Raw genomic sequence first — 27,888 nt, 5'->3', positions numbered from 1 at the left:
TTTCACATATTCGGTTTTTTGAGATATCAAAGCCATAAATTATATATAGCTACTATTTTTTGAGATGATTATAGATCACCAAGTAGGGGAATCAATGTTAGAGTAATGTACTCTAACAATTTCATAGTCCATCATTTACTACCTACACCAACCATACAACATATCATTCATCTAATGAAAATAGCATGTGAGAAAAGACCATCCATATACACTTTATACATTCAATTAACATAACTACACGCAACAACCGCTCTAAAAACCAACTATCAACAATAAACTCTTAATCGCTATTCAATAGTTGTGCACATTAAAACCTAGTCCTATTACACCAACATACAAGAAAGCAAACATAAATCGTCTAAAACAAAAACAAATATATATATATATATGAAAAAAACCTTAAATGGTAAATCTGGTGGCTAAGAAAGTCGATGACTACACAGGAAAACATACAAAAAACATTCATAGCAACAACCACACATAAATATGCATGGGGCTATTAAATTATCATATCTAAAAAAAAAGTTGAGTGAAAAATAGACAATATGAATATATATAGTTTGTATGAAACTCACCTTTCGAACCTGTAGATGGGGAAAGTTGATGACAAAGATGATACCGCAACTTCAAATTACACAGGAATCGCTGCAAGAGGAGATAAAAAATGCAATTGGTTCTACAAGAAAGTTATTTGCAGACACAAACAAAAAGAAGAAACCCTAAGTACAAAATTGAGTTTATAAGAAAACTTGCATATGTGTAATAAATTCACAAATATTTATTATGGATATTTATAATGTTGCGAATTTTAGTTTCAGTGGGGGTTCGTATATATATTTACAATGTTGTGAATAAATTCATGAAGTATATGTGAATAAGTAGGATATTTGTGATTTTAGTGGTTTTAGACTAACAGAATATACACAAATATATTTATGCAAATTCATGAAGTATATGTAAAAACATTGGATATTTATGATTTTAGTGGTTTCAATTTCATCGAATGTTTGCAAATAAATTTATGTGAGTTTGTGAGGTTCGCACAAGAAAATGTGCGATTCTGGATTTAAGTGAGTGTTTGCACTAGCTGATGAGCGGTAGAACTTTATTGCAATATCTCATTAATTCACAATTGTGAAGGGTAAAAAGGTCCAAACGAGGTTAGATATTTGCGATTTTGGACATTGAGAGAATAATGAAAATTGTAGGGTTTTTAGGAAAATATGTCAAATTAGTCGTACAATACAATCATTTTTTGTTTAGTTTATGTCATCTAGGTGTGTGACCACTAGGCCAGGCGTGTGTTTGGACTTTGAAGTATGTCCAAACCGGGCCTTGGCATTTTAGTAGGCCAAGCCAGAGCCCAACTTGGATAGTCTAGGCCTATGCATGAACACACACATTTATGGACCATATTTGCTACAATCATTTGTAGGTACAAATACGTCTTTATTTATTTATTATTATTTTTTATGAAACTTACATTACAGATGTGATCTACATGTTTTTTAGTGAGAACTGGCTCTTAAATCACTCGATTACGATATGTAGGTTGTGTTTTATAAGGCTTTAAAAGTCAATGGCCTATAATACGTGATACTTTCCCGAGTTGTAAATTTTTTTTTCATAAAAAAATTGAGATTCAAAAGGTGATCCACATTTTTTTGGACATGTTGAATCCATCTATGAGGTCCAATTGGATCAAAGCAACCTGAGCTATAGAGATCGAGAGGTGTTTGAACCTACAAACTTTTGCAATAATACATAACCTACATTTACCATCTGTATGGTCAGAATTGAAAAATGAAATGAGAAAATACCAAAAAACCCATTTAGCATGGATGCAGGGGTGGAGCCATATTGTGGGCAGGGTGGACATGTGCCCACACTGACTCAAAATAACCCCAAAGGGGTTATGGGTCAAGGTGTCCACCCTGACCTGGACTGCAGGTGGGCAGTGTCTCAGGTCAGGGTGTGCACCACTTATGCCTGACCCAATCAAGGTGACCTCGAGATGAGTGGTGAGTACTCTCTCTCTCTCTCTCTCTCTCTCTCTCTCTCTCTCTCTCTCTCTCTCTCTCTATATATATATATATATATATATATATATATATATATATATATATATATATATATATATATATATATTTTTTTTTTTTTTTTTTTGACTCTGTCGACCCCACCTCTCTGTCTTTGTCTCTCTTGATTCTTTTGATCCCCTGATCCCACCTCTCTCTGTCTCTCTCAACTTTTTATGTGCCCCTCCTCAAGTCACCTTGGCCCCACAACCATACGACACATGTGACATGCTCATCGACCACAAGCCACCACCCCCGACCCACATCACTCAAAGTTTCGCAGGACTCCAGCTATTGCCCCTGGTCTAGAGGTAGCCTCTGACACACTGTGCACAAGACCAAGTCCTCTCTCTCTCTCTCTGGCCAGTGCCCTATGTCAGGCCATTCGTCGTGTGTTTTTTTTTTCTTTTTTGCATGCCCTTTTTTAGGATTATGGTTTTTGGTAATTTTTAATTAGTTTTTAATTAACTTTTTATTATAGTTTTTTTTCAATTAGTATATGAAATTAAAAATGTTGTTTGTTAGGATTATGATTTAGGTTTTTGATTTACTTTTTCTTAAATAGTTGCATTTCAGTAACTACGGTTTAGGTTTTTTGTGCTTTTTTCTAATTAGCATTTAAGTTTTTAAGGTGATGGATATTACTAAGTTATTTCTGTATTTTTTAGTCAGTATTAGACATAATCGACATGTTTGATTTTAGTTAGAAATTTGGGGATTTTGTTATCTTTTTTTGTTTCAATTAGCTTATGAAAACTATGAATGATGTTTGTCAAGATTGAGGTTTTTATTTAGCTTTTTTTAATGGCATGAATATTTAATTAGGTTTTAGAGTTTTTTGTATTTTTTTAATAGCATTTTGATGAGTATTTAATTTATGTCTTTTTGTGTTTTTAATTAATATTAAAAATAATTCTACATGTTTGATGAGCATAAATGCATAATTGATGATGTAAGAATTAGAGTTTCGATTTTCTATTTGTTTAAATGATATGAATTTTGGATTATGCTTTTAGGGTATTATGTATTTTTATTTTTAATTAGCATTAAACATGAAGAATGAATACTTGACTTTGGTTAGAACTTACAATTTTAGGGATTTTTTTTTCAATTAGTATAGATGAGAATTTTATGTTTTTTTTTTGTTTTTGTTTTTGTTTTTGTTTTTGTTTTTGTTTTTGTTTTTGTTTTTGTTTTTGTTTTTGTTTTATATAGCATGTATTTGTTTTTCAAATAGCAACTTTTTACTGTACATTTGTGCCCACCCTAGTTTAAATTCCTGGCTCTGCCCTTGCATGGATGTGTGTGTGTGTGTGTGTGTGTGTGTGTATATATGGTAACTAAAATATGTTTACCAACCATATATGTTTATCGGTATGAGCCAAGATTTTCATGGGTTTTTTTATTTTTTTTTTAAAATTTCATCATACAGATGTGATCTAGACACTTGGTTTTATAAAAATAGACTCTTGGATCATCCAATTACGATGTATAAGAATGATATTTTAAGGGTTGAAAATCAATGGCTTAGAATTTTCATAAATATTCATGCATAAAAATCACATTTCTTGATCTGATTAGGATGATCCAACAGACTATTCCTAGCAAATGGACCACGCCGAATGCATGTGCAGCGTTAGAATTATAAAAAAAAACTATAAAAATCTCGGTTCATACCAGCAAACATATTTGGTTGGTAAACATATTCCAGTTTCCCTATATGAGTGTTATTTATTTTACTGTTCAAGCATCAGACTCGGTTAATGGTGAAAGAGGGTGCCCATAAGGGATATCGGACTTGAATTCCATTGAAGAGGATGTCGTGGCACCCTCGTGTTGGAAGTAAACATACCCTAAAATGTCATCAAGTTTGAGGAATGCTAAGGGCATGTCTGTCCCATAGAACATGTGGCCTTTCCATGCAAATGCATGAAAAACTGAGTGCTTTTGTGAGCCCTACATTGACAAACAAACGAGGCACCAACTTTCCTTGTGGAAAACAGGGGACTCCAATTTTAAATGAAGTCCATATTTGCTTTGATCGTAGGGTGGATTAGTCATCATAATTGAAAGAGTTGATATGTGATTGTTGGTTAGAAGATCAGTCTTGTGACTACCTTTTCCCAGTTTTAAGGGAGGAGCATTCTCAAGTGAGAATCATAATCACAACTTACACTTTCTCATGTTTCAGTAAACTTGAGGAGATGAATGTAGTTTGCAATTAGCGGCTCTTGAGAAATCCAACTTTCACAGGGCATTGCAAACGTGAATGCCCCGGAGTGTGTGTGTGTGTGTGTGTGTGGGGGGGGGGGGGGGGGGGGAGAGGGCTCGATCCATGAATTTTGAAAATAAACTTTTGCCGGATAGAACCAGATATTTCCTTCCATATTACAAGCTACAAAATACCCAGATATCACTAGATTTGTTTGTAAATTGCAGCTTACAAGACGGTTTAAGATGATGGGACATCGAAGAATTGACATGGAATTCCCTTCAGCCACTCAAGCCAAAACCCCATGAATCACTAAAAGAACTGACACCCTCACCAACCCCAACGAGCAAGAATTTACACGTCAAAAATGCAGTTTCTCAAGAAATGATAGAAGAGACTAATATGTGGATCTTGAGATCCAAATATCCATTTTATTCGCCCCCCTCAAACTTTTGGCTCTGCATCAATTATTTGTTCAACCCCTTTCGCTGTCTGTACAGTTCGCAAGCACCATTTGTGAAAACATATGAATATAAGACCGCACCCAGATGAACAGAGAGTTTCCTCGGTGAAATTCGTACAAGGACCTATTCTGTTAGTGGAAGATAAACCCAATCAATTTGTTCTAAGAATTACATTTTTCCGGAAACTCAACGTCCATGTTCATAACATACAAGGAAATGGCTTTTTTTTATGACGAGAAACCCTCGCCAAAGCGAGGAAGATCCCAGGTGTATTTGTTGTTTTAACAGAGGAAAGAGCTCTCGCACGATTTTGAGCTTTCAATTCCAAAGGCCAAACAGCTCATTGTCTGCAATGCAGAAACCCAAGAGATTCCAGATGATAGCAAGACTCCCACTGGCAAACACATCTTTTTCAGGAAACGTTTTGTAGACTAAAATTTATATTAAAAAAATACTTCATAAAAAACTCAAGCATGAATTGAATTGTATCAAACTCAGTTTCAAATTGCAGCCTTGAATGTAGATCACGGTTCCCATACTGTAACTTTTATTTCATAGAATTATATGACTATTTTCCACCTCATTTTATAAAATTAGAAACAAATTAAACCCACATATTATTTGCTGACTCGGTCTTTTGAATGTAAAACCTTTTTAATCATGTTCTGGCTTCTGATGGTACTTGGAAGTGCCTTTCTGTACCACAGAGGATCCTATATCATTCAGATCCAGGATTTCTAGTTGTTAATGCAACCAAAAGCATCGTTAGATTAAACAAAAACATCTCGTGAAAATTCTAAGATGTTGACACTAGGTTGCACAAGGGGAACTTGAGCAACAAAAAATGGTTATAGACCTTTGAAATACCTTAATTGTGAAGAAAAAGGCATCCAAAATAAATAGAGATTAAGAACTTACACTTGTGGAGATTCGACAGTACCTAACGAACAACGAGCTTAGCAGTTTAACCAACAGATATCTAAGTGAAAAGAGAAACGAAGATATGACAAAAGTTTAAAAAGTATTACAGTTGTTTCCACGCACTCAGCATGACGGCATCCACAAACAAATCGGACCAGCAGCTTTAGATGTTAACCATTGAAGATAAATAAAGGATTTGGCAAACATCCATTTTAGTCTTTCAGCTGGATACCAGATTCCACATTATCTGTATAACAAAGATGAAAAAGCAGGGCATTCCTCGGTCTTTATGTCATCAAACAAATAGCGCTACCTGGAAAGTTCACTGAATCATTACTGAAGAGGCATAGAATGCCAAGGATCCGAGAAATGCTGAGGTCGATTGCATTGATGATGTATCCGAGCATGTATTAGAATACACTGTTGTCTAAATGTCGTATATCTGGCACTGTGTCCTATTCCAAACTAGGAGCTGCTTTGAGCTAAATGAGTATTCATTAACTGCTGTTTACACAAGCTTTCAGGTAACTCTGTGTGCTATAATTAATAATGAACAACATAATACATTGACTTCAATTATTTGCAACCTAAGAGATCGATATCAATTTGGAAGAAAGCTCACTCCAATAGAACAAACCAGTGAATTTGGCATAGGCTAAGAGAATCCCTCTGCCAAAAACTCTCCTAGACGTTCAGCCGGTTATAACACCTGCAAGTATGTCACTCTTTCCACGTGCATAGATGGTGTAAACAAGACGAACTGCATCCATCCATCCATCCATGGACTCCCATGTGTCAGCTACCTGAAATAAATGGTCGATGTTAATCATCCTTTGGTAAAGTAATTTATTGTGCATATCCAAGTCAAATAGGCACTTCCAAAAGAGCCAATCTAAAATAACACATCTTATAAGAAATAGCCATTGCAGAAAATATAAGAAAACAACATACGCAAGAACAGATTTTTATACTTTAAAACCTTTTCACTTGTGCGATTTCTTTTTACTGTATTCAACCGTCTACCAATAATAATTGATAATAAGAGTTTTGGAAGGGTAGCAAAAAGCAGCTGGTCAAAATAGGTGGCTTGGAAAAAGAAAAGGACTTACATTTGAAATATATCATTCCATTAAAACTATTCAGCAACTTCAACTAACAATTCCATTTAACATGCACAATTCAGGCATAAACCCATGATATAATGACAATTCCTTCAATTCAATCTCCAATATTGAGTTCCATAACAAAATGAAGAAAATGCAGACCACAGAACCATGGCTTGACCTAGCAAGAAATGCTAGAGAAAGCTGGATTTTTCTGAGTAATTTACAAAAAACTGCCTGACTTATCAGATATTTATAAAAAGTTGCCTAATGTTTCGGTTATTACATTTAGCTGCAAGCTTTTATAAGTAATATTTTCAAAGACATACTTGATCCTAAAACCAGTTAGTTGCCCATTAGTCAAGGAGTGACTTTGCTTATTTGTTTAACAAAAAACCATAAGATGACATAAGATCAGTTGCTTAATAAAAAAGACAAAATTGTTATTTAATACCTCAGGCAGGTATTTGGTATGCATCCAGATAAAGTAGGTGATTAGATGTAATAACTCAAATGTTAGGCAGCTTCTTGTACATACTGGATAAGTTAGGCAGCTTTTTGCAAATTACTCATTTTTTTTTCTGTAACAAAATACGCAGTGTCCAAGACTATCAATGCAACAATTTATTGTGCTTCAGAACACTAATTGCGGCCATTAGATCATAAGAATGATGACTTCAGATGCTATATCATTATCATCATAGGAGAAGTAACAATCCCAAAGCACCTTGGTCATCCAAAGCTTGTTTGCCAATAATGTTACAAACCTAGGAAGGTAGTTTTTATACAGGGTTTCTTTGCGTCTACATTGGAAAAGATGAGATGGGAGAAACAGAAGATTGGTGCGAAGACATTTCCTACACATACTGAAGTTCGTACTGTCTTCAAATCCTTTTAGAGTCTATGTACAAGTGTGCCATTGGACCCTTTAAGTATTTTGGCTAGTGACTATTCTGCTACATGTACCATGTTGTCGTCCATCTTCATCGCAATACAAAATTTGCATTTAGTATAATATAATAATGACCGCAAATATGAACAATATGAAACCGCTTAACAGTTGCCAAAACCAAAGCCAAAGGTATGGATGGCAACTTGCAAGACTCATCTCAAACACTTCTATTTAACGAGCTGAACAAAAGCGGTTCTGTGGATTGCTTAACATATGAACTGATATCAAATGTATACGCATCCAGGTCAGCTAGGATTGTTTAGGCTTCTTAAAGAAGCATCATTCACGTGTGTGCAGGTGTGCCTGTGTACATGCATGAACGCATGTGCAAAATTTGTGGTCATCATATTTGTTTCAGCAGATATGTGCTTCAGGCACTAGAACTCACTTAGATACGTCAAACAAATTGAAGCAAGGCACCATGCAATGACATGAAATGTCTATCACGGTGAAAAAATGAGCACACTGGACTGCAATCCCAGTATATAACTCCAACAGATGACAGTACAGTGGGAAGAACTTTCACCCCGTCCCGCATTTTGTGCTTTCTGAGGCCCATCTAAGTGGTGCACAGCACATAGTTCATGTCGATTTAGAAGATGTGTTGGTGTAGTGAAAGTGTTTGCATCCAAGAGCTCACAGGTTCAACAATCATTTCTCTTCTCCTTATTCCTTCTCATTTTAATAATGCAAAAAGGAAAACCTCTTCTCTCATGACTTTCACTCAGCTGCACCAAGCAAAGCTTGAGCATGGTTGTTCAAGGTTCTGTTTAATCATTTAATGTCAAGTTTAATCACAAGCCAAGTTGATAATTGGTCACTAAAGAACAGAAACATGGTCCTCTTATTTCCATTTCTAAGATAACTAGAGGTTAAGAACTTTACCAAGCACTGTGGTCCATGAACTGTGTCAATGCACAGGCCAGCACCTGGAGGTAGTGTAAGATCTGCACATGGCGAGACAGAAACAATATCCGGAATATCAATTTTGATCAATGATTTGTCAGCTCTTGTGCTGCTTCCAAGCTTGCTGGAAGGGCCCTGCGACAATTGCACCTGCTCAATCTTGTTTACCTGCACAATGCAGCAAATTCCAGGTTCTAAAATATTGACAATATGATTGGAGTTTAAATCTTTTTCTAAAATAAACGAATCGCTTAGGTCCATTTGTTTCAGGCTACTTTCATGGAAAATGCCATGATGGCACTCCCTTCTCACCATGGGTGAAACAAACAGGCAAAAAGTAGGTGGGAAAGTGCCAAGCTGGCCCAAGTAGGCCCCAGTATTTCCACCTCCCTCTTATTTTCATGTGTAAACTCAGTCAAACTTCCCCCATGGGGAAGGTATTTCACAGGAAAGGCAACGTAGCAGGAGTTTTTGGAGACTCATGCCAGTTCCATGAAAATAGACAAAAATATATAATATGAAAACCAAAGAAAAGGGATGAGCAATTGAAAATGACGCATCCAAATAATCTCACAAACAGTATCTCACAAATAATCTCTTATCCAAAAAGATGACACATCCAAATTTTTAAAATTCAGCTGCATTGGATGAACTAATGTACACACTTATTTCAGCTTCCTCTACCAAAGGAACCACTATAACAACTTTTGATAATTTGCATCATTTCCATGTATTAATACCATTTATTCCTTGATGATATCAAGATCATGCTCGCATTATTTACAGCACTGTTTAAATAATGCTCCAACGTACATTTCCTTGCTAAGGATTGGCATTCACTTATATCTTCCTATTATATTAGGTTATTTGATTTAGAAACTCCGAGGTTTACTAACAATGTATCATCTATAAGATAATTGTTTCTTTATGTCATTCATTGAATTAATTTATATAGCAGCTAATAATGGATCAAGTGACACCACATATACAAGAGGCGACCTCATGGCGTATGATTGCAGATAATTCGATGCGTATAACAAAATCAAGGAAGAGACTGTTAGACATCACGTCTGAAGGGGTATTTTTGGTATTTCCCATTTATGTATTTTGTTGTAATATGTTTAATACCTAAAAGGTATTATCGTATTTTCTCCATGTAATCTCAACATGATATATATACAAGAGGGACGTCCCAGCTAGGGCATGACCTCCAATTCATCTCCAATCTTTTCCCTTCTCTCTCTTCCTTGTGTAACAGGTCACACAGGCCAAGGGACACTACAGCTTTCACATGGTATCAGAGCAAGTCGAGGCGAACAACATCAGGTCGTGATTCATATTCTTTTCTTCTTATTTCCCATTCTAATCTGAATCTGGTCACGTTGAACCAGATCTCATTGTTTTCCTATTTCTTTTCTCAAAACCAAATCTGGTCACGTCAGACCAGATTTTTCCCATCGTTTTCTTATTCCTTTTGTCTAAACCCAAATCTGGTCACGTCAGACCATATTCTTCTTTTCCTTTCCTTTTATCATTTAACGTCAAATCATATATGATCACAAAAGATCAGATCCGTTCTTATCCTCTATTCCTTCTCATTCATTTCAGTTTTTTTTTAAATCAAATCTGGTCACGTCAGACCAGATCTTGGTTGTTTCAATCTCGTTATATCAAATTTGATCACATCAGATTAGATCTTGATTCCTTCTTATTCACTTTAAATTCAAACTCGTTCAATTTCGTTTAATCTCCTTTTGTTTTTGTTTTTTTATCTGGAATTTTATTATACATTGTTTGCTTCAGATCTAATCAAACCCAATCATCTCAACGTGAAAAATCCCTTTCCTTTTCACATTTTTCTTTAAGCCCAACAAAAGATTTTGACTCAACAAGACCTTGTCTCGATTTTGGCCAAGGGGAGTGTGAATAGTGGCGGTTCCAATGTGGGTAATGGAATGTGCTTTGTCATCACCAGTGACTATTCTCCCATTACCATAATAAGGATTAAGATTTGTGAGTTTACCTGCATCACCGGTGACATGGTGGGCAGCACCTAAATCTAGAAACTAAGCACCCGGTTGTGGGACCTGAGAAGTGGAAGAGGTTGTTCAGGTGGGCTGATTGAAGTGGTAGGCCATGGTGAGCTCATAGAAATTGTGGGTTTCTGATAAGCTCCTACTGACCAAGAGGAACTATGATAATTTCCAATGCCATGCATGCCAAATTGAGAAAAAGAGGCACTCAAGGAGTCCATATCCTGATTATGTCCTGGAGAAAAAGAAGATCCAGACCCTGTGAACGCATTGGAGGATGTTGGTCGTGGGCTTCTTCCCCCTCTCATACCGCTGACCTGTGGAGCAAACTAACGAAAACAGGCTGTGTAAGTAACTGTGGGAGGATGATACGTTGGGAGATATCTCCAATAGCAATTTGAGCACGAATGTTCCCGCTTTCCACATCTGACATATTACATTCTGCCGATTTTCATTTGTTTTGGAAGTATGAGGATTATGAAGAATCCCTAAATTTTTGTTATTATACTGATTTCGGCCTCTTCCCCGACTACGATTTGAGGTGGCAGCTATCATCACCTCATGATTGGGATGAGAGTCCTCTTTCTTTGATGAGATACCAAAATTCGATTAAAACTCATTGTGTTTATTCTGATCAGGCTTATATTGCTATCATTTTTATATATGTAAATGATCATGTTATTGCAGGCAGTGATCCAGATAGAATCACACATCTGAAGTCCATGTTCAGGAAGCAGTTCCATATGAAGGATTTAGGCCCTTTACGATATTTTCTTGGCATTGAGGTTGATCAAACTAGCCGCTCTCTCATTTTATATCAGTGAAAATATGCTCTGGACATTCTTTCTCATTTTGGGATGACTGACTGCAAACCAGTTCCCACTCCCATTGCAGTCAGTGTGAAATTGGTTGATGATGATCTTCAAGATCCTCCGCTGCCTTATCCAAAGCAATTCAGAAGTCTCATTGGAGCTCTTCACTATCTTACCTTCACGAGACCAGACTTAGTATATGTCTCCAGGTTTATGCAGCCACCCCGTCTCAGCCACATAGAGGCAGCTAAAAGAATTTTGTGTTATGTGAAAGGCACAATCAGCGATGGTCTTGTTTATAAAAGGCCCTCTTCTCAATCTCATGATGGTTTGGCACTTCTTATTCTAGCTTACTCAGATGCCAACTGGGTCAGTGATCCCTCCTCCAGGTGATCTGTCATAGGCTATGCAGTCTTTTTGGGACAACATCTTGTTTCTTGGTCCAGTCGATGACAGAAGACAGTTGCACGTTCTACTACTGAAGCGGAGTATCGTGACATGGCAGCCGTAACGGCAGAGGTCTTATGGACAAGACATTTACTAGTCAATCTCCATCAAACGCTATTGCAATCACTTCTCTTCTGTGATAATCGAAGTGCAATAGCTATTGCCACCAACCCCGTGCAACATGAAAAAATGAAGCATGTGGAGATTGATCAACACTTCGTCCGTGAAAAAGTTGAAAGTAAAGAGCTTCATCCTATGTTTCTCCGAGGTGAAGACCAAGTAGCAGGTCTATTCACTAAGCCGCTATCCTCTTTGTGTCATTGGTTCCTTAAGAGCAAATTGTCCATAGTTATTCAAGACCCATGCACAGTTTGAGGAGGGCTGTAAGAAATCACGTTTGAAGGGGTATTTTTGGTATTTTCCATTTATGTATTTTGTTGTAATATGTTTCATACCTAAAGGGTATTATTGTATTTTCTCCATGTAATCTCAACATGATATATATACAAGAAGGACGTCCCAGCTAGGACACGACTTCCAATTCATCTCCAATTTTTTCCCTTCACTCTCTTCTTTGTGTAACAGGTCATGCAGGCCAAGGAACACTGCAGCTTTCACAGAGACAACCATGGAACAAAACTCCAAAGAAAAGAAATTTAAGAGCCACTATGATGACAAAAGAATACATTAAGTACAATTCCAAAGAAAAGGCTAATGAAGAAAATAATATGGTTAAACTAGAAGTCCTATGGTAATAAAAATGCAATGATTCTTAACATTTGTGGGTTGGGTGACAACCCTAATATGTTAAGTCCTGGATGAATCTATTGGTGTTATCAACTAGAGGGATGTTATTTTATATTTTATCTTAATATCAGAATAGCTGATGTAGTCATGATTCAATGGTCCACTTTTCTCATTTTTTTGCTAGACATGTCCAGATTGGAATAAAAGAGAACTATGAATACTTTGGAAATTGCTACTTGGGTATCAAGAATATTGATTGTTAAAAATCACACATTATTATATACCTTGAATGTTGGGCAACAAAAAGCAACAGGCAGAAGAGAGTGCATGTAGGTAAAGTATGTTAAGATGAATGTGTGGAGTGACAAAAATAGCACCAATGAAATAGAATAGATTACCAAGTATGCTCTGAGATGATTTAGGTATGTCATGCACATGAAACAACATCATGATACAGGTCAAAGAAACTAACACAAAAGATGGCCTAATAATGACTTGAAGGGAAACAATAAATATAGACAAGGAAAGATAGTTGGACAGGGAATAAAAAATGGATCTGGACCTATTTTGTTTTGCATTTATACGTATCTGGTACCAATATAGCATGCAATGGAGAAATTGGAAGTTGCAAAGCTGACCCAAGTAGAGGGGAAAAAGCTTCATGAATATGATGACAAATATGTGAATTGATCCCCCTAGACAAGCTATTATACCAAAAAAGCTATTATACCAAAAACAAGCAAAGACAGTGAGTCACCTCAACAGAAAACTGAAGTTATAGCTTGGCATTCAGCATGTAAACTAGAATAAGCAACATTTCTATGATTTTGACTTTTAAAAAGAAAATTCAAGAAAAGCACATCATCTTGTATAGTTAGGGCCATGGATTTGATCAATCAATAAATTTCCAAGAGGCAACTAATTCTCATGAGAAAGTGGACAGAGATTAACTAAAAAAAAGTGGATGCCGAAATAGGCCCAACAAAACGTACCTAAAACAAACCAAGTTCTTTGCAAAAATGCAGCCATTTGAAAAGATTTAGTACCTTCCTGAAAGATAATCATAAAGCACAAAACCCAAAATTGTTTACTTATCTTCCTTTTTCTTGATCCTTGTTCTCTTAATTATGCAAGATAGCTGCTGGCTGCATCGTTGTTTGGATTTTTTTTTGCAATAGAATAAATTTGATTTTCTTTAATTGTGTGCACCATGTCAAGTTTGACAATAGATTTTCTTTAATTAGTGAGAGAATTATTCATCTGGCAGTGTAATGAAGTATCAATGACATGGCATTTATTCACTCAATGTGCACAGGTGTATGTGTTAATCACTCAATATTCATAGTTGCATACAGGAACTAGGCTTGGGACAGGCTCGAGTCAGAGCTGAAGGAGCTGAACAGGCTAGGAGAAATGTCTGATCTCAGCAGCCTTCACTCAGTTCTTATGCAGCTTGGCTCTAGGCCAAGTTTTTCTTAAGCCAAATACAAAAGTTGTCCCAGTCATATGTAGAGATGGGCTCAGAGCAAACCAACCAGGCCCCATTAGTTCACATTTTTTGCTTCCAACCTATGTAACATGGATACACCATTTTGACTCCCATCCCGTATCCCCTTATATACAAGTCATATTGGAAACTTCATAAAAATAGCCGTATCCCTGTATCCTCAGCCGTATCAACGTGACATGGCTTCCAATGCTAGGACCATTTTCATGTCTGATCAAACCTAGGCCAGGGTGTTAATATATATATATATATATATATATATATATATATATATATATATATATATATATATATATATATATATATAAAATTTCCTTTTATCCTTTGTAATGCTCACTAGGGGCAATTTAGTCTTTTCCTTTCAATGTAAAACATGCATGTCCATTAGGGTTATCCTTCTAGTTTCTTTTTATTTTTCTTATTTTTGTTTTTTATTATTTCATTAAATGATGTAAAGGGCCCTCATTAGAGCCGTTGGGGGGCTCCCAACGACTCTATGGGAGCCCCCTTGGGTCCCATTTTGTGTATAAATATGGGGCTTTGCCCCATCTTTCATTAATGTTTTTTCATATATTTCAATAAGAGATTCTTATTATTTTAAGCTCTCTGCTCCTCTTTGTATGTGTTTGGTGTTTGCCCTTTGAGGCATATAGTATCTTGTCCATTAAAGACATTGTGCTTATGTGATTGTGCCTTCTTGTAATCACTCTGTGACATTGTTTTTTGCACTTATTTCATTACATGGTATCACAGACCCTAGGTGTTTGAACACTCTTGGGACTTCTTTCTTTTGTATTTGAGTGTGATTAAGCTCCACGCTCTTGATCTTCAACTCTTCTGCAATGACCGACAAAGATGCAAAGATTGGCCTCTCATTCAAATTGAATGGGACCAACTATAGAACGTGGGTGGTCGCTATAGAAAACAACCTCAAAGGCAAGAAACTTTGGAGATATGTATGTGGCAGCGCTCCGGAACCACAATTAAAGCTCATTAAGAAGGAAGAGAATGAAGAAAAAGCTTTAGGTGATAAAGAAAAAGCCAAAGCTATTGAAAAATACCAATCCAAAGTTGAAGATTGAGAAAGTGAGCATGCCAAAATATTGGCATGGTTCATGAATAATGTGGAGCTCAAGATTTGTGTTAATCTAGCTAAATCTAAGAAGGCAAATGGAGCATAGTTCTTCATGAAAGGTAATGTAAACTCAAAAAGATCTTGCTAGGCATTTCTTTTTTACAAGAAAAAGTAAGACAATCCAAGCAAGGGGATATGAGTATTAGAGACTATTATAGTACTTTATCTTTTCTATGGGATGAGCTTGCTTTCCTTAAACTTTAATGGAAAGGAAGTGTTATTGCCATGAGGCAAGAACAAATGGAGAAAGAAAGATTTTTTCAATTTATTCATGGGTTTCGCCTCAAATTTGAACTAAGAAGATCCCTTCTTCATAGGGCTTCTACTCCTCTTAACGAAGTTCTTGCCAAATTTACGCCAAGAAGAAACTCGCTTGGCTCTTAAAAAAGACTTTAATAAGGTTCACGCGGTATCTAAATTGGGAAATAACATGAGGACATATAAACCTCCTCATTTTTGGAAAAATAACAATGGTGGAGGAAGAAAAATTATTTGTCACTATTGTAATGAACCAGGACATGTAATATCTCATAAAAACGTGGTTTTTTTAATTTTATAAATGTTATTTTTACTTAAATAAATATATTTTTTGAGGTTGACCTTAGCTCCAATTTTGACGCTACCATCAGGATCAGGAGGTTTTGTAGTTTACAGCGATGCCTAGAAAACCGGACTGGGTTGTGTCTTGATGTAGCGTGAAAAGATGATTGCTTATGCTTCTAGGCAGCTTAAGGTGCACAAGAAGAATTATCCAATGCACAACTTGAAATTAGCATTGTCTTTGCGCAGAAGATGTGGCGACATTACTTGTATAGAGAACAGTTTGAGGTTCTCTCTTATCACAAGAGCCTCAAATATATATTTACGCAAAAGGATCTGAACTTGAGATAGGGCAGGTGGTTAGAATTCTTCAAAGATTATGAGCTCTCCATTGTTTACTATCTAGAGTAAAGCGAATGTTGCAGCAGATGCACTTAGTAGGAAGACTTTAATTTCAGCAGCCAGTCTAATTGGGCAAAGTTGGGATTTACTTGAGGAATTCATCAAGTGATAGTCATTTGCGGATGAAGTCGGGCGTATGTATTGTACAGGGATGAAAGTGAAACCCAAGATCATAGATCGTATTGAGGCATTACAATCGGATGATCCGAACGTCGAGAAGATGTGTGAGAGCGCTTAGAAGACGAATGTGCAGTTCCACCGTGAGGAAAACGAGACCATTATGTTTGAGGATAGATGGTGGATTCTGAAGGCTCTTCGAGAAGAGTTGATGAGCGAAGCCCACAGATTGAAGTATTTTGTTCATCCTGGTAGCACCAAGATGTTCAAAGACTTACAAAGGACTTTTTGGTGGAATGGGATGAAATGGGATGTGGCAAATTATGTGTCCCGATGTCTTACTTGCCAACAAGTTAAGATCAAGCACCAGAGGCCTGGTGGGCTGCTAAAGGCTTTGGACATCCCATAGTAGAAGTGAAACGACATCTTGATGGATTTTATAGTGGGACTATCGATAACCCATCGTCAGCATGATGTTATCTGGGTAGTAGTGGACCGACTAACGAAGAGCGCACCGCACACTTTATGCCTATCAAGATGAGTCAGACTTTGGAGAGCTTAGCATACTTGTATATCGATGAGATCATCAGGTTACATGGTGTACCACTTTCGATCGTGTCGAATCGAGATCCCCGCTTCACATCACGTTTCTGGAGCCAATTGCAGAAGACTTTGGGTACCCGACTAAAGTTCAACACAACTTTTCATCTATAGACCGATGGACAATTTGAGCGGACGATCCAGACTTTTGAGGGCATGTTGAGAACATACGTGCTAGATTGGACAGGAGATTGGGATAAGCATGTGAAGCTTGCAGAGTTTTCATACAACAATAGCTATCACGCTAGTATTGGTATGGCCCAGTACGAAGCTCTATATAGTAGGCCTTGTAAATCCCCGATGTGTTGGGATGAGGTTGGTGTTAGAGCAATTGAATTTTCAAAGGTAATCCAACATTATTCAGATCATGTGCGATTGATTCACCGGCGATTGATAGCTGCACAGAGCTAACAGAAGAGCTACACCGATGAATGGTGCAGGGAACGCCAGTTTCATAGTGAGAGATCATGTTTTTGTACAAATATCATTGACAAAGAGTGTTTTCAACAACAACAACTACGCCTTCATCCCAAAACAATTGGGGTCGGCGATATGAACCAAAAAAGAAAATCATTCTGGGTCTGACAAAGAGTGTTTTCAAGTTTGAAAAAAAGAGGAAGCTTAGTCCTCGGTACGTGGGACCTTTTAAGATCCTTGAGCAGATTGGCGAGTCGGCATATCGAGTGACACTTCCGCCTCAGTTTTCTCGGATCCACGTCTTTCATATTTCGATGTTAAGAAAGTACGTATCAGACCCCTCACATGTTATTCAGTATAAGGCAGTCAAAGTACAACCAAACTTGACGACAAAAGAGAGATCGATGGAGATTGTAGATCGCCAAGAGTGGGTGCTTCGAAACAAGACGATTTCATTGATGAAAGTGCGGTGGCAACATCACGGATTTGACGAATGCACTTGGGAAACTGAGAACGATATGCGCGAGCACTACACACATTTATTCAGTACGTTATAATTCCGTGAACGAAATTCTTTTAAGGGGATAGAGATGTAATATCTCATAAAATTATGGATTCTTTAATTTTATAAATGTTATTTTTACTTAAATAAATATATTTTTCATTGTTTTAGGTTAAAATATTATATAATATATGATTTTAGGGGTTGACACAACTTTGGATCCCAATATGGATCATGGACCCGTTGGCCGAGATCCATGGTCCATCCATGTTAAGTTAAATAAGTCAAAAAAATATTATAATAATAATAAAAATAACTATCATAATATATATATATATATATATTTAAGAGTTTTTGTTAGGAAGAGACGTCTATTTCTGAAATAGGGACGTCTCCTCCTTAGAGGGAAACTCCCATGCTATAATAGGGTGTGACCCTCTCCCTCTCAAATCACGATTTTGAGAGAGAGAGAGAGGAGAGCAGCTTTAACGAGAAAGAGAGAGAGAGAGAGAGAGAGAGAGAGAGAGGAAGGTTGCAGCATGTTCACCCTCAACGTCTTCTTTATGGTATCAGAACCTTGAAAACTTTTAGATCTTGAAGAATTCTCACCTCGTTTTTTGTGCCTCCTTTGCAAAGGCTGATTTGTTCTCTTGTTCGTGACTCAAGAGGTCTATTTTAAAGAAGGAAAGCATTTGGAGGAAGCTTGACTACGAAAACTTGTATTGGTGCTCATTCTTCTCTTCTCTTCTCTTATCTTTCACTTTCTCTCTTTTTTCTTCTTTTATCTTTCTTTTTTTCTATTTTTTTCTTCTCTCATCTATTCTTTCTTTTTCTCACCCTTGTAAAAGATGGATGACAATGATAAGATCACCATCATACCCATGAAATTAAATGACACCAACTATGTGATGTGGGCTTCTATCACGAAGCACCACATTTGGAGAAAAGGGTTGTGGGGTACGGTGGATGGTTTCGATTCGAAACCGAAACTAATTCTCACAAAAGTTGAGAATGACAAAGAAGTACCTCTCACGGAAGGAGAGAAGAATAAGGCCTTGGCGACCTATAAGAAAAAATGGAAAGAGTGGAGGATAGGGCACGCCAAAATTATGTCATGGCTAATTAATATCGTTGACATTAAGAAATGCTCTAGCCTTGCTAAATTTGAGCATGTCGATAAAGCTTGAGAATATCTTAAGAATATGTATTTCCTTAAAGATATTGCACATTTGTGCAATTTGCAAAACAAAGTTCGGACGATGACTCAAAAAGACAAAACTATTAGGGAATATTACAATGAGTTATCCGATCTTTGGAAGAAATTGACTCTTCTTGAGCCAAAATGACATTGTTCTGAAGATATCGAGCCTCGCCAAAAGCAACTCGATATGGAACATTTTTATCAGTTTATAAACGGTTTAAGACTGAAATTTGAGTCGACCAAATCGGCTCTTCTACATCGAGGTAATGTTCCCTCTATCATTGATATTATAGAGGAACTGACTATGGAGGAAAACAGACTTAGGAAGAATAATCCAAAACTTGAAGATGATTCCGTTCTAGCTATGTCTAAACCGGGTAACTATGTGCGCACTTATAGGCCATCTCATTTTGGTAGACAAAATGGTGATTTTGACAAAAGAAAAATCATTTGCCACCGTTGTCATGAGTCAGGGCACTATAGGCCTCAATCTCCTAAGCTAAAAAAAAAAGATAAGAAAAAGAAAGTTTCATCTGTCGGATCGGAGTCAAAAGACCAAGATGTGCAGGTATCTATGGCTCAATTAATGGAGATCCTTCAACCTCTTCTCAAAGAAACATCATCCTCAGTTGTTTCATCATTTTTCGAATCCCGATAACTTTCTTTAGCTCCTTGACTCTGGTGCTTCTTTTCATATAACCTCAAATATCAAAAGCTTATCTGAATGTCTTAACAATAACCCAAGTGTGTCAAAAGTTTTCACAGTTGATGGTACATCACTTAAAATAGAAAGAATAGCCAATTTTGAAAAACTTCGTAAAACAAAAAAAAAATTATCCCAAAAGTTAGATATATTCCTAAACCAAATGTAAATCTTGTATCTGTTTCTCAAATATTTGATTATGGGTGTAATATCTTTCTCTTTTCATGATTGTTAGGTACAAGATCGTCAGTCAGGGAAGCTGATTGGTGAAGGCCATAAAGAAGGAGGACTCTATTACATGGAGTTTTTGAAATTGCCTAAGAATGCTTTATGTTATAATGTTCAGAAACTAGAGTTCGATTTGTGGCACAAAAGACTTGGTCATTCTCATATGTTTAAAATTCAACATTTTCCAAGTTTAGAAAAATTTTGTAATTCTGAAAGTTTTACTTGTAAAGATTGTATTCTTGGCAAAATGAAAAGATTACCATTTCATAATAGAACTTTTGTTTCCTCTAGACCACTTGAATTAATACATTTGGATGTTTGGGGTCTTGCACCAGTCATTTCAAAAGGTGGATATGTATATTATATAATTTTTGTCAATGACTTTTCTAGGCATATTTGAATTTACTTCCTTAAGCATAAATCTGAGGTTTTTTACACTTTCAGACATTTCATAAAATGTTAAAAATAAATTTCAAAATAATATTTTCATTTTTCGCACCGATTCAAGGAAAGAATTTATGTCCAAAGAATTCAAAGACTATCTCAACTTACATGGCATCACACATTAAAGATCTTGTCCACACACACCACAACAAAAGGGTCTGGCCGAACGTAAACATCGACACATTATAGAAATCACTAGGACTTTATTAATAGCAAATCAAGTTCCAAAAGCATTTTGGGCAGAAGCTGCCCTAACTGATACATATCTTATTAATCGAATGTCATCTTCTTCTTTGAAAAATATAACTCCAATTGAAAAACTTGTTAACTTATCTCTTGATTACTCTAGATCAAGAGTCTTTGGATGCAAGTGATTTGTTTTCACCAAAAAAAATGACAAACTTTCTTTCCGTGTGATTCCTTGTGCCTTCTTAGGATATGCTGATAATAAAAAAGGTTATATGTGTTTTGATTTTCAAAATAAAAAATTATATGTATCAAAAAATGTATCTTTTCTGGAAAAAAAAGTTTCTTTGAATTTGAAAAACCCAAGAAAGTCACTGAATATTCATTTTTAATGGATTTGACTTCAAAATCCAATGAATGTGATTTTGACAATGATCAAAATACTATTGATTTTGAACATAATCTTGAAGAGCAAACTCATAGGGACGTTAATCTACAATATTCAAGACATAGAGACTCAAATCTTCCATGTGCATTAAAAAAATATTTCGAAGTACCACCCAGAAGGTCATCCAGAAGATCTAGACCTTATGAAAAAATTGTGTCATACGAATCTTTCTCACCCACATACAGGGCAGTTATCGCATTAATACAATCATATGTAGAACCGTCATCCTATTCTCAATCCAAAAATCATATAGAACGGGTAGAAGCCATAAATGCAAAGTTGGATGCATTAGAAAAGGTTAATACTTGGACTATTCAAGATATTTCACTAGATAAAAAACCTATAGGCTGTCGATGGGTTTACAAAGTCACAACCAAGGGATGGAACTCTTAAAAGGTATAAAGCCCCATTAGTGGCCAAAGGGTTGTTAAAATATGTTGTACATATATATATATTTATATATATAGATCACGACACATACACATATATATATTAATTATATATATGTCTATGTGTCTATCTACATATATAAATATATATATATATTTATATCTTTTGTAAATAGACCCATATAGGGGTAAAACAGTCTTTTTACTTCTTATCGCATATTGTAATTTTTCTCCTTTTTCTTTATTTCCTTTTTTCTTTCTTTTTTTATTTTCTTTATTCTTTTTCTTTTCCACCTTGGAATGGGCCCCACCTACGAGGACGTTGGAGCATCCAACGGTCATATTTATGACCGTTGGAAGGGCTCCAACGTCCCTCTAGGAGCCCTTCCAAGGCCTCCTCTTTTGTCTATAAATAAAGGGGTTTCTCCCCATTGTAAAGCATGCTTCTTTGAAGCCTTTTGAGTGGAATATATATTTTTCCTCTTCTTTTGGGTGCCTTACCACTTTAAGTGGTTGAGTTGTTCTTTTGCCCATTAGTGGCTATTTGTGTATGTGCGTGCTCTCTTGTTTTGCTCTTGGAGACTTCATCCGGCACTTCATTACATGGTATCAGAGCCTTGGTTGATAAAGCTTCATCGGATCTTCTTTTGACAAGTAATATCCTTCTCTTTCGTGCATTTATATTCCTCTTCTACAAATGGCCAACAAGGATGCAAAAATCGACCTCTCATTCAAATTGGATGGGACCAATTATCGCATGTGGGCGGCCGCTATGAAAAACAATCTCAAAGGTAAAAAACTTTGGGGTTATGTATGTGGAACCATTCCGGAACCACAATTGAAGTTGACTAAGTTTGAAGGTAATGAGGAAAAAGCTTTGAACGAAGAGGAAAAAGAGAAGGCTATTCTTGATTACTCTTCTAAATTAGAAGATTGGGAAAGTGAGCATGCTAAAATTTTAGCATGGTTCATGAACAATGTTGAATTAAAGATTTGTGCAAATCTCGCCAAATTCAAGAAGGCTAATGAAGCTTGGTTCTTTATGAAAGGCATGTACACTCAAAGAGACCTTGCTAGGCATTTCTTTCTACAAGAAAAGGTAAGAGCTACCAAACAAGGTGATATGAGTATTAGGGACTACTATAGTGCGCTATCTTCTTTATGGGATGAACTTGTCCTTCTCGAACCCCAATGGGAAGGTAGTGCTATTGCTATGAGGCAAGAGCAAATGGAAAAAGAAAGATTTTTCCAATTTATTCATGGGCTTCGCCCCGAATTTGAGCAACTTAGAGGATCGCTTCTCCATAGGGCCTCTACTCCTCTAAGTGATATTTTGGCCGACTTATGTCAAGAAGAGACTCGTTTGGCATTAAAACGAGATGTTGATGAAGTTCATGCCGTATCTAGACCCGGCAACAATGTAAGGCCATACAAACCACCGCATTTTTTCAAAAATAATGGTGGTGGAGGAAGGAAAATCATTTGCCATAATTGTAATGAACCGGGCCATATTCGTCCGGATTGCCCAAGATTTAAAAAGAAGGTGGCCTCCGTTGGTGAAGCTCCTCCAAATGAAGATTCAAAGAAAGATGGTGACATAAAAGAGTCTCTTGCTCATCTTACCGAAACTCTTCAACAATTCATGAAGATGAGCTCCTCTCAGTTTTCCTCTACACCATCCACTTCCGGCGCCGCTATCTCCTCCTTCCCAGGTATGACCTCTTGGATTCTTGATTCGGATGCCTCCTTTCATGACTCCGAATGCATCACTCTTATCAAAAACAAGTCTCAACAAATTTAAATCTTTTGTCTCCACTGCCGATGGAACATCCTTGGATGTTGAAGGCATTGGGAATCTTGAGAAAACTTATAATGAAAACAAAGAATTTTTTGTTCCCAAAATTCGAATTATTCCAAAACTTAATTTAAATCTATTTTCCGTTTCCCAAATTACCGATTTTGAATGTAATGTCACTTTTTCACCTACCCATTGCTATGTGCAGGATCTCCGGTCCGGGAAGCGGATTGGGCAAGGCTATAGAAGAGGGGATCTTTATTATATGGATTTTTTGTCATTGCCAACCAAATCATTTTGCAATCATGTTCAATCCAAAGATATTGAGACTTGGCATAAAAGACTTGGACATCCTAGTGTTTCTAAATTGTATCTCTTTCCTTTTTTGGAAAAATTTTGTAATACAAATACATTCACATGCAATGATTGTATCCTTGGAAAAATTCATTCGCTTCCGTATTCTCATAGTAATTTTGTGTCAAAAAGACCTTTTGAACTTGTGCATTCCGATGTATGGGGACCGGCACCCGTTCTGTCCAAGGGAGGCTACTCCTACTATGTTAGTTTTGTTGATGACTTTACTAGATATACATGGGTATACATTATTAAAAACAAATCCGATGTCTTTAATAATTTTAAAGAATTTCATATTCTTATTCAAAACCAATTTCAAAACAATATAGCTATATTTAGATCCGACTCTGGAGGAGAATACATGTCTAAAGATTTTCAAAACAAATGGAATTTTACATCAACGATCTTGTCCTAAAACCCCACAACAAAATGGTCTTGCGGAAAGAAAACATAGACATTTAATTGAAACTACAAGAACACTTCTTGTTTCTAAAAATGTTCCTAAAAACTTTTGGGCCGAAGCTCTTCTTACCGCAACATATTTAATCAATCGTATGCCCTCTGCTTCTTTAAAAAATGTATCACCTTTTGAAAAATTATTCAAAATTACTCCAGATTTTAATAGATTAAGGATATTCGGATGTAAATGTTTTGTGCTTGTTCAAGGACAAGATAAACTATCACCTAAAGCTATTGAATGTGCATTCATTGGATATGGTGAAAATCAAAAAGGTTATAGATGCTATGACACTCGAAATAATAAACTCTATATATCAAGAAATGTAAACTTTCTTGAAGAACAAAATGGATTTGATATTCACACATCTAGAGAAAACCTTGACTATTCCTTCCTATTTGATCTTGCTCCTAGAATTGAAACACCAGATACAAGTACTTGCGATAATACTTGTGATGGCATCTCCCATCATAATGATATACTCCAACATGGTAATGATTCTCAAGTTGAGAATCTTAATGAAATGAATGTATATACCCGGCGGTCAGGAATTGAACATCAACCTGCTCTTGAAAGATATTCTCAAGATCTCTCATTAGAAGAACCTATTAATGCACCTAGGAGATCTTCTCGTAATAGTAGACCTCCACAAAAAATTGTATCTTATGAATCTTTCTCACCTAATTATAGGGCTTGTCTCATGTTAATTCATTCATATCATGAGCCTACTTCCTTTAAAGAAGCTAAAGATCATCCACATTGGATTGAAACAATGAAAGTTGAATTAGAGGCTCTTAACAAAGCTCAAACTTGGAGTATTATTCCCCAACCATTAGGAAAAAAGGCAATTGGGTGTAGATGGGTATATAAAGTTAAAACCAAGTGTGATGGATCTCTTGAGAGATACAAAGCTCGTTTGGTTGCAAAAGGCTATGCCCAAGAATATGAAATTGATTATGAGGAAACCTTTGTTCCCGTAGCTAGGATGACTAGTGTGCGAACTTTAATTGCCTTAGCCTCCATTAAACAATGGCCTATATATCAACTTGACGTTAAAAATGCTTTTTTAAATGGAAATTTATATGAAGAAGTGCTTATGGATCCTCCGCCAGGTCTTGAAATTGGTAAAGGAAATATTCTAAAGTTAAATAAAGCTCTCTATGGTCTTAAACAAGCACCTAAAGCTTGGTATGATCTTTTTAGCAAAGTAGTTCTTGATAATGGTTTCTCCTCATGTTACACTGATACTGCTTTGTTTGTTAAAAATTCTAATGATCACATTACAATTCTGTTATTATATGTTGATGACATGATTATCACAGGTAATGATAAGAGAGGTATTAACCTTATTAAGAATATTCTCAAAGAAAATTTTGATATGTCTGATCTTGGTTATCTAAGATATTTTTTAGGTATTGAAGTTGCATACTCTCCCAAAGGGTATGTCCTCTCTCAGATGAAGCTTGCCTCCGACATTATTGACAGGTCTGGACTGACTGATGACAAGAAGGTGGAGACGCCAGAAATAATCAATGCCAAGATGAGAGCCAGTGATGGCACTCCTTTAGCTGATCCCACACCTTATCATCAATTGATTGGGTCGCTCACATACTTATCCATCACTAGGCCCGATATTTCTCATGCAGTTCATAGTGCAAGTCAATTTCAGACTGCTCCCTCCACCATTCACATGGCTGCTGTCATGAGAATTATCAGATATTTGAAAGGCACCATAACAAAAGGATTATTCTTACCCTCTTCTTCATCTCTTACTTTACTTGCTTATACTGACTCTGATTGGGGTGGTAACCCCGATGATCGTATTTCTACCACAGGGTATTGTGTGTTTCTTGGAGAGTCACTTATCTCTTGGAGGTGTAAGAAGCAACAGAAAGTTTCACTCTCTTCTACTGAAACAGAGTATCGTGCGATGACCACTACCACCACGGAGATCGTATGGTTAAGAAGTTTGCTTAAAGATATAGGAGTCTCATTCTCAACTCCCTCAAAGCTGTGCTGCGACAACAAGAGCTCTATCTACATTGCCAGCAATCACACCTTTCATGAAAGAACAAAGCACATTGAGATGGATTGCCATTATGTTCGTGATGAGTTCCTACGAGGCACCATTCAATTGCCTTATGTTCCAACCGAGTACCAGTTGGCGGATTTCTTCACCAAAGCTTTGCCATCGCCTCGTTTCTTCTTTCTCCTTAGCAAACTCTCGGTGATCTCACCGTGTGTTTGAGGGGGGGTGTTAAAATATGTTGTACATATATATATTTATATATATAGATCATGACACATACACATATATATATATTAATTATATATATGTCTATGTGTCTATCTACATATATAAATATATATATATATATATTTATATCTTTTGTAAATAGACCCATATAGGGGTAAAACAGTCTTTTTACTTCTTATCGCATATTGTAATTTTTCTCCTTTTTCTTTATTTCCTTTTTTCTTTCTTTTTTTATTTTCTTTATTCTTTTTCTTTTCCACCTTGGAATGGGCCCCACCTAGGAGGACGTTGGAGCATCCAACGGTCATATTTATGACCGTTGGAAGGGCTCCAACGTCCCTCTAGGAGCCCTTCCAAGGCCTCCTCTTTTGTCTATAAATAAAGGGGTTTCTCCCCATTGTAAAGCATGCTTCTTTGAAGCCTTTTGAGTGGAATATATATTTTTTCTCTTCTTTTGGGTGCCTTACCACTTTAAGTGGTTGAGTTGTTCTTTTGCCCATTAGTGGCTATTTGTGTATGTGCGTGCTCTCTTGTTTTGCTCTTGGAGACTTCATCCGGCACTTCATTACAAGGGTATGCCTAGGAGTATAGCATCGATTATGAAGAAACTTTTGCTCAAGTTGCTCGAATCACCACTGTCAGAACATTAATAGCCCTAGCTTCCATTAGAAAATGACTCACATTTCAGATGAATGTCAAAAATGTCTTTCTCAATGAAAATATAGTTGAAGAAGTATACATGGAAGCCCCGTCGGGTATTAGTATCCTTAAGAGTAAAGCTCTTCATTTAAAAAAGCTCTTTACGGTCTTAGACATGCACCAAAAGCTTGGTATGGCAGGTTTAGTTATGTTATGCTTGATATTGGTTTTCAATCTTGTTTGACTGACACTGTTTTGTTTATTAAGAATCTTGATGCAGGGATTATTGTTCTCCTTTTCTATGTGGATGACATGATCATCACCGGAGGTGACAAATAGGAAGTTGAAAACATCTAAAAACCTCTTAAAACTCATTTTGAAATGACTGATTTAGGTTTATTAAGATATTTCTTAGGAATTGAAGTTACTTATTTCCCTCGTGTATTTGATATCTCAATCTAAATTTGCCTTTGATATTATTTACAGGTCTGGAATTACAGTTGATAAGAAAGTGGACACTCCAGAAGTTGTCAACGTTAAAATGAGAATTGATGATGGAGAATTTCTTGATGATCTCACTCCTTACAGACAGCTTATCGGAGCAATTTCCTATCTTTTCATTACTAGGCTAGATATAGCACACATTATACACACAGCTAGCTAGTTTCAGCAGGATCCCACCTTTGTTCACATGAAAGCAGTTTTGTGTATTATTAGATACCTAAAGTCCTATCTTTCATGAGGCCTCTTCTTGTCTGCTTCATCGTCATTAAATTTAATTGCCTATACTGACGCTGACTGGGGAGGTGATCCAAATAATAAATATTCAACCACTGGTTTTTGTGTTTTCTTAGGTGAATCCTTAATTTCGTGGAGGTGCAAAAAGCAACAG

At 36.4% G+C, this 27,888-nt stretch overlaps 1 protein-coding gene across 1 annotated transcript in view; it reads right to left on the bottom strand.

The window, feature by feature from the left end:
- Positions 1 to 6,038: 6,038 nt before the first annotated feature.
- The window catches only part of LOC149828396 (protein HLB1-like), an 86,070-nt gene continuing 64,220 nt past the window's right edge, over positions 6,039 to 27,888 (bottom strand). Inside the window, exons 13-14 of the mRNA XM_090017555.1 lie at positions 8,616 to 8,804; positions 6,039 to 6,478 (exon numbers count right to left, since the gene is read on the bottom strand). Of these exons, the coding sequence (XP_089873681.1) occupies positions 6,368 to 6,478; positions 8,616 to 8,804 (300 nt within the window). The 3' untranslated portion in view covers positions 6,039 to 6,367. The remainder of the gene's footprint in view (positions 6,479 to 8,615; positions 8,805 to 27,888) is intronic.

Source organism: Nuphar pumila, chromosome 9 (genome assembly GCF_984573655.1).
Source record: "Nuphar pumila chromosome 9, dmNupPumi1.hap1.1, whole genome shotgun sequence".
Taxonomy (NCBI): domain Eukaryota; kingdom Viridiplantae; phylum Streptophyta; class Magnoliopsida; order Nymphaeales; family Nymphaeaceae; genus Nuphar; species Nuphar pumila.
This window is presented reverse-complemented; position numbering and strand designations above follow the sequence as displayed.